Source organism: Mauremys mutica, chromosome 2, assembly GCF_020497125.1.
Source record: "Mauremys mutica isolate MM-2020 ecotype Southern chromosome 2, ASM2049712v1, whole genome shotgun sequence".
Taxonomy (NCBI): domain Eukaryota; kingdom Metazoa; phylum Chordata; order Testudines; family Geoemydidae; genus Mauremys; species Mauremys mutica.
Window position 1 is genome coordinate 142,547,057 of NC_059073.1, and position 12,636 is coordinate 142,559,692.

General features: G+C 47.5%; 1 protein-coding gene across 14 annotated transcripts in view; it reads right to left on the reverse strand.

Moving 5' to 3' along the window:
• AAK1 (AP2 associated kinase 1) overlaps positions 1 to 12,636 on the reverse strand; it is a 140,478-nt gene that overhangs the window by 53,384 nt on the left and 74,458 nt on the right. For all 14 annotated transcript variants that reach the window (XM_045004826.1, XM_045004828.1, XM_045004823.1 and 11 more), the window contains exons 6-8: positions 11,246 to 11,367; positions 9,256 to 9,337; positions 5,282 to 5,414 (exon numbers count right to left, since the gene is read on the reverse strand). In XM_045004826.1, the coding sequence (XP_044860761.1) occupies positions 5,282 to 5,414; positions 9,256 to 9,337; positions 11,246 to 11,367 (337 nt within the window). The remainder of the gene's footprint in view (positions 1 to 5,281; positions 5,415 to 9,255; positions 9,338 to 11,245; positions 11,368 to 12,636) is intronic.

Here is a 12,636-nt window from a genome sequence, read left to right on the forward strand (position 1 = left end):
GTGTTGGGCTACTTGGGTCGGCAAAACAGTGTACCCTTGAAAGGCCATCCGCGTTGCCATGCTTGATTCCAGACCTATGTTGTACTCTGAAGTGGAAGGGTTGTAGCGACAGGAACCACCTGGTCACTCTCGCATTTTTCTCTTTGTTTTGGTGCATCCACTTCAGGGGAGCATGGTCCGTGACAAGGGTAAACTTCCGTCCGAGTAGGTAATAGCGAAGACTTTCAATGGCCCACTTTACGGCCAGGCATTCCTTTTCAACTACGGCATATTTCCGTTCCCTGGGCAGGAGTTTCCTACTGAGGAACAGGACGGGGTGTTCTTCCGCTCCAACCAGTTGTGAAAGCACCGCTCCCAACCCAACTTCTGAGGCATCCGTTTGCAAGATAAACTCCTTCTCCCAGTCTGGAGCTACCAGCACTGGGTCAGTGCAGAGCGCGGTCCGCAGATCTGCAAATGCCTCCTCAGCCGCGCTAGACCATTTCACTATATCTGGGCCACGGGCTTTCGTTAGGTCAGTTAGCGGGCATGCCCTGGTGGCGAAGTGGGGGATGAACCGCCTGTAGTACCCCACCAGCCCCAGGAATGCTCTGACCTGTTTCTTCCGGACAGGTCGGGGCCAATTCTGTATTGCCTCTAACTTGTTGAGTTGGGGCTTTACCACACCTCTCCCCACTATATATCCAAGGTATTTGGCTTCTGCTAGCCCAATTGCGCATTTGGAGGGATTTGCAGTCAGCCCTGCCTTCCTCAAGGTGTCCAGGACTGCTTCCACCTTCCCCAAGTGCGTCTCCCAATCCAGACTATGTATAATGACGTCATCAAGATAGGCGGCCGCATACCTGCCATGTGGGCGTAACAGTTTGTCCATGAGTCGTTGGAAGGTGGCAGGAGCCCCATGTAAACCGAACGGGAGGACAGTGTATTGATACAGTCCCTCTGGAGTTGAAAAGGCCGTCTTCTCTTTGTCGGCCCCGGCCAAGGGAATTTGCCAATAACCCTTAGTCAGGTCAAGGGTGGACAAAAATCGTGCTTTCCCCAGTCGGTCAATTAGCTCATCTATCCGGGGTATAGGGTACGCATCAAATTGGGACACCTCATTCAGTTTCCGGAAGTCATTGCAAAACCTCATACTGCCATCCGGCTTAGGTACTAGGACCACTGGGCTTGACCATTGGCTATGAAACTCTTCAATGACCCCTAACTTCAACATTTTCCTGACTTCTGACTTGATCTCTTCTCTTTTCGCCTCCGGGATCCGGTATGGCTTTACATTCACCTTCACTCCAGGCTCTGTGAGGATGTGATGGTGAACCTCAGTAGTCCTGCCTGGCTTTTCTGAGAACACGTCCTGGTTGCGTTCAATCATGTGGATCACCTCCGCTCATTGGTCAGAGGTCAATTCTGGGGATATTCCCACTTGGCCAGGCAGGTTGCTCTCGGGAGGGGGTGACCCTATAGTGACCACATGCGCTTCTCTGTCTTGCCAAGGTTTCAACAGGTTCACATGATAGATTTGTTCCAGCTTCCGGCGTCCGGGCTGTCGGACTTTGTAATCGACCTCTCCAACGGCTTCTATTACCTTGTATGGCCCCTGCCATCTGGCCAGGAGCTTGCTCTCTGCTGTGGGTACGAGTACCATCACCCGATCTCCCACCTGGAATTTTCGGGTCGTCGCCTGGCGATTGTAATATGTTTGTTGGGCCCCTTGTGCTCTCTCCATGTGTTCCCGCACTATGGGAGTGACTTGGGCTATCCTGTCTTTCATCTGCAACACATGCTCGATGACGTTTCTCCCTGGGTTCGGCTGTTCTTCCCAACTTTCTTTGGCAATGTCCAGTATGCCGCGGGGGTGGTGACCATATAACAGTTCGAACGGGGAAAACCCAGTCGAAGTCTGAGGCACCTCCCTGATCGCAAACATTAGGTACGGTAGCAGGGTGTCCCAGTTCCTCCCATCCCGGCTCACCACCTTTCGTATCATGTTCTTCAACGTCCTATTAAAACGCTCGACGAGGCCATCAGTCTGCGGATGATAGACTGATGTCCTTAGGGTCCTTATGTGGAGCATTGCACATAGATCCTTCATTAATTTAGACACAAAGGGAGTTCCTTGATCTGTCAGGATCTCTTTGGGTATTCCCACTCTAGCAAAAATTTGGATTAATTCTTTAGCTATGGTCTTGGACGTAGTGTTCCGTAGGGGAATGGCCTCGGGGTATCGGGTGGCGTAATCTAGCACCACCAGTATGTGCTGATGGCCCCGGGCTGATCTTTCTAATGGCCCTACTAGGTCCATAGCTATCCGCTCAAAGGGGACTTCAATAATCGGGAGAGGTACCAAAGGTGCCCTTAAGCGGGGTCGGGGCCCGTGTAACTGGCATTCTGGGCAGGAGGCACAATATCGTTGGACCGCTGCATATATTCCAGGCCAAAAAAACCTCTGTAGAATTCGGTCCAGGGTTTTATCTACCCCTAGATGTCCCCCGAACAAATGGCTGTGAGCTAGCTCCATCACGCCCCTCTGATGTTTCTGGGGTACTAGGAGCTGTTCCACGACTTGCTCTTGGATACGGACAACACGGTACAGCAGATCCTTCTTGATCATATAATACGGCCCTGGGCCCTTGGCTCTCCCTTCCACAGGGACCCCATTCACCTCCACTACTTCTTTGCGAATGTTCTGGTATACTGGATCATTGGCCTGATCCTGTCCAAAATTCTCTAGTGAAGTTCCAAGTTGCCCCAACTCAGAGGGTTCTATCTCCCCCTCCCCTTCAAGGGAGGTCCCTGGGGAACTGGGCCCGGCTACTGGCTCCCCAACCTCCTCCCTAGTCCCCTCGTCCATTGGGCCAACTCTCTCCCCTACGAGTATAGGCTTCTGATTCTGGGCCAAGATGCTCATTCCCCTCCCCTTATCTGCCCTCCTTTCTCGCCGAGTCTTCCTGGTTTTCCCAGGGGGCGAGAATAAGTCCTGGGCAAATTCTTGGAAGGCTGGGGGGTTGCTAACTACTGAGGCCACCCCATTGCTCTCTGGGGTGTTATCTTCTTCTGACTCCTCTCCAGGAAGTAGACTGCCAAACCCTGGGAAGTCTCGTCCTATGAGGACTGGGTAGGGGAGTTTCGGGCTGTGGGGCCTTACCCCCCGAGTCTCTCTCTCCCAGTCCCCAGGTCCCTCCGAGTACTTTGGCTGCTCTTCGTCCTCCTTCTTCCCTGCCATAGTTCGGCCTGGAGCTATGGCAACTCGGGCCCTTGGTACGTAGCCTTGCCTCCTATCCTGGCGCCTCCCTTCCCCAGTGGTCCGAGAGAGTTCCTGTGCTGCTAGACGTCTCTCTACAAGGGCAACTATCTCATCATAGGAGGAGGGATCATTTTGACTGACCCATCCTCGTATGTCCGGCGGTAGCCCTCTCATGTACCTGTCCACAACTATGGTTTCCACGACTTCCTCCGGCCGGCGGGTCTCGGGGCACAGCCACTTCCGGGCCAGATGGATCAGGTCAAACAGCTGGGACCTCGGGGCTTTGTTGGCTTGGTATTTCCACTCATGGAACCTCTGCGCCCTTATAGCTGTCGTCACGCCAGACCTTGCCAGGATCTCCGCCTTTAGCTGGGAGTAATCGGAAGCTGCTTCTGTTGCCATATCAAAATACGCTTTCTGTGCCTCCCCACACAGAAAAGGTGCCAGGATACTGGCCCACTGGTCTTGGGGCCAGGCCTCCCGCCGGGCCGTCCTCTCAAACGCAAGGAGATACGCCTCCACGTCATCATCCACTGTCATCTTCTGTAAGTAGCGGCTGGCGTGCAGGGGCCGAGTCCCATGGGGGCCGTGCGTGAGGGTGGTCAGGGCCTTTAGCTGGTTCACAACCTCATGCAAGGTGGCTCGATCCTGAGCCGCCTGGCTCATCAGGAGTTGATTTGTCTCCTGCTGCATTCGTACCGCCTCCTGCTGGGCAGCCATCTGCACCCTGGTAGCTTCTTGCTGGGCCGCAGTGGCCTGCACCAATGCCTTCACTACATCTTCCATTTTTTTTTTTTTGGGGTGCTTTTACCCTGCCCCGAGACGGTTTGCCGCAAAGTCTCACTCACATCCCACTCCTGACACCACGTGTGGCAAAGTCCCGTCTCAGTCTCCCCAGCCTCTGCTGTTTTTAGCTCTGGTGAGACCGGCTAGGGTAATGCAGTCCCCCTTAGGACTCAGGGGAAGTCTGTTCCCTGTCTTCTCACCAGTCTTAATTAAAGTATTTTTTTACCCTGCCTTGTAGGAGAGCGTCCTGCCGCTCTGCCTGGGGAGGCTTGCTGCTTCAACACTCCTGGTAGCCAGGCTCCTCTCTCTCTGCTTCCCCCCCCCTTCCTTCCTCCCTCCCAGGAAGGGGTTTAAAAAGGTCTCAGGCAGCTCCAAGTTGGAACCAGCTGATCCTAATTACCCTCAGGTAGCTCCCCTCAGCTGATTCTAATTTGCTACCTTGGTAACCCTTTCTCAGCTGAACCTGCTTGACCTGTAGTTGCCTCTCAGTTGATAAGGAGGAGGGCCTTTTAACCCTCTGGGACTGACTCCTCCCCCCCCCTCTGGCAACTGTCTGTCCTGAGTTTATCACACAAGTCTAGGGGTATGTCTTCACTACCCACCGGATCGGCGGGTAGCAATCGATTTCTTGGAGTTCGATATATCGCGTCTCATCTAGATGCGATACATCGAACCCCGAACGCGCTCCCGTCGACTCCGGAACTCCACCGGAGCGAGTGGCGGTAGCGGAGTCGACGGGGTAGCCGCGGACGTTGATCCCGCGCCGTGAGGACGGGTAAGTAATTCGAGCTAAGGTACTTCGACTTCAGCTACGCTATTCACGTAGCTGAAGTTGCGTACCTTAGATCGACCCCCCCCCCCAGTGTAGACCAGGCCTAGGTCACTGTGGCTCTTTTCAGCTTCTTATGCAAACAGACTTATTACTGGAGAAACATTTTTGCATAAACAGGCTTATTGTGCAAGTTTCTGTAGCAATCTTAAACCAAATGATTTTCTATTTCCCTAGTTTTCCACATAGGTTACCACAGTCCATCCAAATGAAGTAGAAACTCTACTATCATAACCATCTTTGGCACAGCCATCTTCTAAATGACTGTAAACTCATTTGCTTCATCCTTGCATGTGAACAGGTCTTTTTGAAAGAGAAGACACACTCCAGGTCCTTAGCTCTAATAATTGGGAATTATAAAAATCAATAGAGCTTTATTTATAAAATATGGAACTAAACTCTGCAATTGAAACAGATATACTCACGTATGAGACAGTGCATGTCTTGGGAGTAGCGAGAGTTGTCCGGAATGGTGAAGTTTCCATCACAAATTGCCACCTGACTCTCCCCAAATGGTAAAGTAAAGTAACACAATTTGTACAGTAAACAACCGAGGGCCTAAAGAGAGGAAAAAACAGTAGGAAATATTTAGCCAACAGTAACCACTGCCACCATAGATTAAAGAGAATGGATGGTCCAATGGTCAGAGTACTAGCCTGGCACTCAGGAGAACAGGGTTCAATTCCTTGCTCTGCCACAGGTTTCCTGCATGCCCTTGATCAAGTCACTTAGCCTCTCTGTGTTAGAGTTCCCCCTCTGTAACATGGGGATAATAGCACTTCCCTACCTGATATGTGAGGATAAATACATTACAACAACATGAGGTGATCAGATACTATGAAAATGGAGGCCAGATAAGTACCTAAGATAGACCCCCCGCACACACACACACTATTAGCCACAACACCGCCTCAGTCTGCATATCAATATGTACATGAAGGGGAGATATGGCTACTTGGTCCCAACTTCAAATTAATCTAAATATACACTTCAGATGAGTTGGGCCAGGTAGGTGGCCAAAAAGTTGTAGGCGCTTCAAATCAAAATCTTCACCCACATTTGCCATTGTCCCCCATGGTGGGGAGGGTTGTTCCAAGCAGAAAGAACAGTTTCACAATACAAAGGTTCTCTTCTGGCTGAGGATTGTCTACAATGATTTCTCTGACCCAGATCAATTTCTGTTGTCATAAATCAGCCTCATTAGGTCAAGGTCTAATCACAGCTGCAAGCTCTGCTCCATAGTCCCGAAAAGAGGTAGGCCTTATCTACCCTAGAAAGCTTTAAACACACCAGGATAAACAAACTGGCAAAACCCTCTTAGGGCTCATCTACATGCACATTTAGTTGGCAGCAACCTGGGGTGTGAATCTACCCCACATTAGCCTGCCGCCCTCTAACTGTCCGTGTGGATTCTGCTGATAGTTCATTGATCTGCTTCGATCTAGTCCTCTTAGAAAAGGAACTAAATCAAAGCATATTAACAAACTGCTAATGCGCATCAGCTGGGTCCATCTGGACAGTTAGTCTGCAACAGGCTAGCCAAGGATAGATTCATGCACAAGCTTGCCACAAATGGATGGTTTGTGCAGACAAACCCGTAGTGTAGATGCAGTTATACGAATATAAGAGTTTCCTGAAGCTATACCAGTATGAACTCTTGGATACTGGTATAACTGAGTCCATACTGGGGGGTTGTACTGCTAGAATTGAACTGCTAAAATGTGACAGCCCTAACCAAAATAGTTCCACCTGAACTAAATCAGTGTGTAGACAAGGCCAAATTAAATTTGTATTCGTTGAAAACAGAGAGTAGTAAGTGAAATACAGGACAAAGAAGGTTAAATAAAGCAGGATGGTCTCAGGGAATTGTCAGACTATAATCAGACAAATGGTCCAGTCAGTCCTGATCCCATTTTTGACAGAAGCTAGGACTAGCTGCTTCAGAAGATGCTAAAGTCACACAAAAGGGGCAATTTTGTAACAAAATCTGCACAGGGGAAACCTAACCTAACCTCAGATGCTGTATGATTGGCTTTTGCATATAAAGAATATGAAGGAAGGTATCGTAATGAAATTGTGTTCTTCTTTAACATTAATTCTGACTTTTTTAAAATGCAATTTGTGAAATAGCTACATGAAATGCATGGAGTTTATGGCGCACAATTATTATTACAGTAACACTTACAGGCTCCATTGTGCTAGGTACTGTACAAACACAGCATGACCACATCCACACTAGAAGCCTTTCATCAGTATGGGAATACCAGTGCAGTATACTCCCGACTATCCGACTAGTGGGGGGACATGGATTGTATTCGGGTAATTGGGAGTTCAGACACTCGAGAGGGCAGGAGCCATTCAGCAGCAGGGTGGCCTCTTCTGTGGCCGGGGACGTGTTCTCATCACAGTCTTGGCCAGTGGTCTCTGCTCTGCCCAGTTTATTTGCTCCTGTGACAGAGGGACTGCACAAGGCTGGCTGCCACAGGATGGCTTCCCCCACAGCTGCAGGCTCATTGTCCTCCTTACAGTCCTGGCCTGGGGTCTGCTCTGTTACCTGAACCTCTGCATTATCCAAATCCCTTCCTCGTCCCATTCCGCCCCCCATGTATTTCATGCATTTCCTGCTCGGGGACAAGGAAGGGTTCAGAAAATGTGGAGGTTTGACAATATGGTTTGTTAAAGAGGAGTATACCGTACACTACACTGGCAAAGCACTCCTAGGACAGACACAACTATATCAGTAATGCCATGCTTCGTAGGGCATGACTATTCCTCCCTGAGCCATACCAGGAAAAGCCCAGTTTGGCCGGTATAACTAAGCCTGCACTACAGGCTTCTGGCAACCCAGCTTTTGTCAGGGATCACACCTCATCACACCCCTGACAGAGCTATTCTGGCAGAGGTCTGAGGCATAGACCTGCCCCAAGAGCCAGGCCCTGCCCCAGAATGCATACGCTCTGAGGGGACAGGAAAGACAAAGGATGGTAAGGAAACAGACACTGAAGGTCAACAACTGGGCCAAGGTCAAAACAGCAGGTCAGTAGCGTAGCCAGGAATAGAACCTGGGGAGTAATTCTGCCCAAGAGGGTTCTAGGGTGGCATTAAGTTTTGTGCCCTCCTGCTTTTGAGCTACTGAAGGGGGCCATCTTAGGCTGCCTCTAGCTGGCAAAGCCACCTCAGACCCCTGCAGGGCTGCCCTTTACGCTGGGACTTATAGGGGGCTACCTTGCACCGAGCATACATTGGAAAAATTCTCCCCGGATTGGCTCCCTTTTATGGTGCCACAGCCGTGCAATTTTCAGTCAACTCCCAGTCCAGTGCCCTATCCACTAGGCCACACTGCCTCCCAAGCCAGAGGCTCCTCACAACACACAGGCCCCAGCCCTATAGGGGCTCCAATTGAACACAGCAGAATGAAAAGCTCAATAAGATTTTGCAGGACAGAGCTCGTAGCAAGGAAAATGGCCTCTTGCACAGCAGAATGTACTGTGCTCAGTTTTTCTTCCTCTCGTATAAATTGAGCTGTATATGTAGAGCAGTTGTTGAGGCTATAGTTTAACGGTTACTGTCTGACTGTTTCCTAACTCAGAACTTTACAAAGCAGTTAGCTACACCCAAGCGTAACCTTTAAACTAAGCCATTCCATTCCTTCTACTCATTACTTCTGCAGAATCACCATTATGCTGACAACCAGAGACAAGATTTTCTTATCTTCACATCAGAAAGTGAAAAAAGAGAAGCCGCCTGTATTTTATTAGGTTCTATGGGCACACATTGCTCAACAGTCACATTTCACCTTCAACAGGACAGCAAGTCAAACAGGTTTAGAAGTCATCGCTAGAAACAGAGGTCTGAAAAACCTTAATGAGGAAAAATCTGGTTTTCCTACAAACCGAAAACTCCAGCCAGGTTTGGGATTCCAGGGCCGAGTTATTGTCTCGGGTAGGAACCCATGTCAGACATTTTAAAAAAAAAAATCCCGTATAGCTTTGATTTTATGTGGTCAAGACCCAACACCAGGTGCAGCTTTGGATCTGTTCCAGTTTGGGGATTTATTTGAACCCAAACCAAAAAAAATGCTAGGTTGCGCACTCATGGGAAGTGTAATCAGATTCACACTTGTGTACAAACTGCAACCACTAAATTTCATACATCTCTGAATTAAAGCATCATAAGAGGGAGTAGAGCAGAGATGAAATCATGTTTCATGAACTGGCCACTATCATTTGAAATAACTCAACACAAAGATCAAATGGAGGCTCTCTCTATGCAGAACTTAGATTAAAAAAAATTGTTTTGACTAACTGTTTTGGTATATCCAATAGTTACCAAGTAATCTAAGTTTTTTATTCAAGGCCGCAAGTCAGTTATGTGAATTTTGAGTGGGTTTTATACATACCCATATATCTGCTTTTGTAGTAATAAGTTTGCCGCTATACAGGTTGACCATTTCTGGTGCTCTATAGGATAATGTGGTGTACCTACAAGAGAAAGCTTTGTTAGTTAATGGAAGTCACAGGGTAGTGAGTTGAGGACAGAAATCCATTCATTTTAATAATACAGGATTCCCTTCCGCACACCCCAACAATTCAAATTTCACTTTTCTATAAAACAGAAATGCGCTAGGTGTTGAAGTTCTAAACCAGCAAAAGGATTTCTAGTGCATTTTATAGGTTGAAGTATTTTATAGGATAGAACGAAGCTGGTTATATTTTAAAATAAACAAAAAAAAAGACCACCCACCACTCCCACAAACTTTCCAGAGAAACAAGGGATATTGCAAGACCCTTTTAACAGCCAAGAGTTTGCTCACAAAGAGTCCAATCCTCTTAAAAATCAGAGCTAGTAACATACAAAAATTCAGCTAGGTTGTTAGCTGCGTGTCCCTTGCACTGTCTTCATTCCCGGGGCTTTGGACAAAATCCAGTCATTGTAACTAAAAGTGTGGCTTCTAATAAATAGGCTTCCATGATGGGAGTTCTGCTCAGAGGTATTGTGAACAGGAGGAAAATTACTTTATAAAAACAAATGGTAATTGAAAACTGCACCAGTTGTAACTAAAGTACTGGCAAGAGTCAGACAGTCTAAAATCTCTAATAATGAGGTTTTGTACGAGGGTGGATACCTTGATTTAAGGATGCTGTGATCTTGTGTGCTATTTACCTTGATTATGGAAAGGTGTGGCACAGGGCCGGCTTCTTTTGCGAGCTTAGCAATAAGTGTGCAAACAGGCTTGGACTGCATTGCAAGACTAGGAGCGCTATAAAAATCGAGGTCAAACAGCTGTACATGTGAGATGCAGGAAGGACTCACTTTTCATAGGGTTTAGTTATTTTCATGCAATTCTAGCATGTGATTTTATAGTCAGGGAGTGTTAGAGTAATCAAAAAGTTTTCAATAGAGATTTTAAGCTATGAGACCCCAGGTCTCCCATTCTCTGTCACTTCTTTTCCCCCACATGTCTTCCCTCCCCCCCCCCCCGACCACCACCTCCCTGACTCAGGACCTGCTACAGGATCACCCAACTTTTCTCCCCTTTTAACAGCTTCCTTGGGACCCCACTTTGCAGCCACCACCTTTCAAGCCTCAGATGAACACTTTCAGAGCCCAATGCTGCATTTTTTTAAGGCAACCATAAGAGTCACTGCTGAGTAATCTATGGTGGGTCAGGGATTATTGTTTCACATTCATTGCCTCGCAACCCCAGGAGCGAGGAACTGAGACATACTGACCCCCATAATGTAGACCACTGTATCTGTCAATACAAGGGTTCTATTGGTCTAAAAGCAATTTCCTGGCTTTCTGGAGTAATTTGTTTCCTCACCCGTAAAGCATCCAAACTACCATGCTTAGACCTATGCACAGGTTAGCATCATCATTATCACCACCAACACAGTAGCAGGGCTAGGATCAAGGCCCTATGGGGGTAGGTGTTGCATAAACACAGAACAAAGAGACAGACCCTACCACAAACAGCTTACCATCTACATTTAAGACAAGAGACAACAGATGAATACAAATAAAATGTCAGGGAAACAATGAGACAATATTGGTTACCATGTTAGACTGCGGTCTCAGCACACCAGCAGCCTAACAGTGGTCATGTTTTTTGGTAGGTATCGTGACAAAGGAGAGAGTTTTAAGGAGAGCTCAGGGGGAGAATAATGAGGTAGCTTTGTGGAGGTTTAGAAGCATGAGGGGCAGCATGGGAGAAAGGGCAAAAGGAGTTTGTTTGAAACTTTAGCAGGTGGGCGACAGAGGCTGGCATCATGGACCAATCAGAAGAGGCAGTCAACATCTTGGTTACAAATGAAAGATGACAGAATGGGAGACCTGGGGCTCATGTACCAACTTTAACAGCTATGGGGAAGAGAAAGAAAGACACTTACTTCTTGATCTCCTCTTCTACTGCATTCACTCCTTCAGTTTGAGGGTTCTGGAATTTGTTGGTGGCACTTCCAAAATCACACAGGACATAATGGCCACGATCATGTAGCAGGATATTTTCAACCTAGACGCATTGCACACCAAACATCTTGTTTAATGCAAAGAAATGGATGTCTCCTCATTTTCTATAGCCACAGCAAGAGGAATATTGTTGCTTTTAGATTCTACAGCACACGTACTAGATAAGTTTGAAATAGAAACACAGTCTTATAATAAAGAGGGGAAGAATAACCATATAAACCAGCAAGATCCATGCACACCTCTGGAGGGGGTGGGGGGCGGGAGTCACACGGAAGACCATGTTCTAGCAGCAACCCTTCCCCACATGCCCCTTTTCATGCTCCTCAACCCCACAAACAGATTGTATTGTCTCCATTAAGATTGTCAATTCTTCAGGACAGTGACTGTGTGTCTTAGTTGTCTGAAGTGCCTAAATAGATTTCAATTGCTATGACCTACATTTTCAATAGTGAATTTTAATTTGGTGTGCTCAACAAGAGATGCTTAAGATGGGCCTGTGGGGAAAGGGGGGAAAAAATCAGGACCCTTAAAAGGTGCCTCAAGTTGTGCACCCATAAATAACTAGTCATTTAAAAAAAATCCTTGCTTATACAAGTATCAGCGGGGTAGCAGAGTTAGTTTGCATCCCCAAAAACAATGAGGAGTCCGGTGGCACCTTAAATTTGATGTCAGTTAGTCTTTAAGGTGCCACCGGACTCCTCGTTTTTGTTTATACAAGTTCTGCGTAGAAAATATAGGGTACCACGTATGCAATGGTTATAGCTAACAAAATAAGATCTGAGCACACAACATATATACCTTAGGTCTACTATCAGAGTGTATCAGCCCATGACCAACACGTACTCCAGCCTTCTTGAGCAATGTCTTCCCCACAAAATAGCTTGCAGAACTAGGCCCATTAGATTAAGCCTAGTTCCTTTCTCGACCACGGGCTACGTTGATCACAGGATTGTCACTGAATTTTATCCAGCTTGATTTTCATGCAGGCTGTCAAAAGGCTTAGCATTTACAAGCGGTATTTGATAGGCCAAAACCATACAACTGGATACTGAAACATTTATGATGGGCACAGGGTTTGTCTCTGGCTACTCCCAATATTTAAAAACATTGCCAAAACACTAGGATTATCCAGGTATTGTTTCAAACCAGTAGAGCCATTGCCTTCCCTCACACTTAGCCCTTTCAAACAAACACAGATGGAAACAGAGAAAGAGAGAGATAGAGAAGGAAGGATAGGCCAGGGTTCGGACACTAACCTAGGTTCAGGAGATGTCTGTTCAATTCTCCACTCCATCACAGACTCTGTGAGACA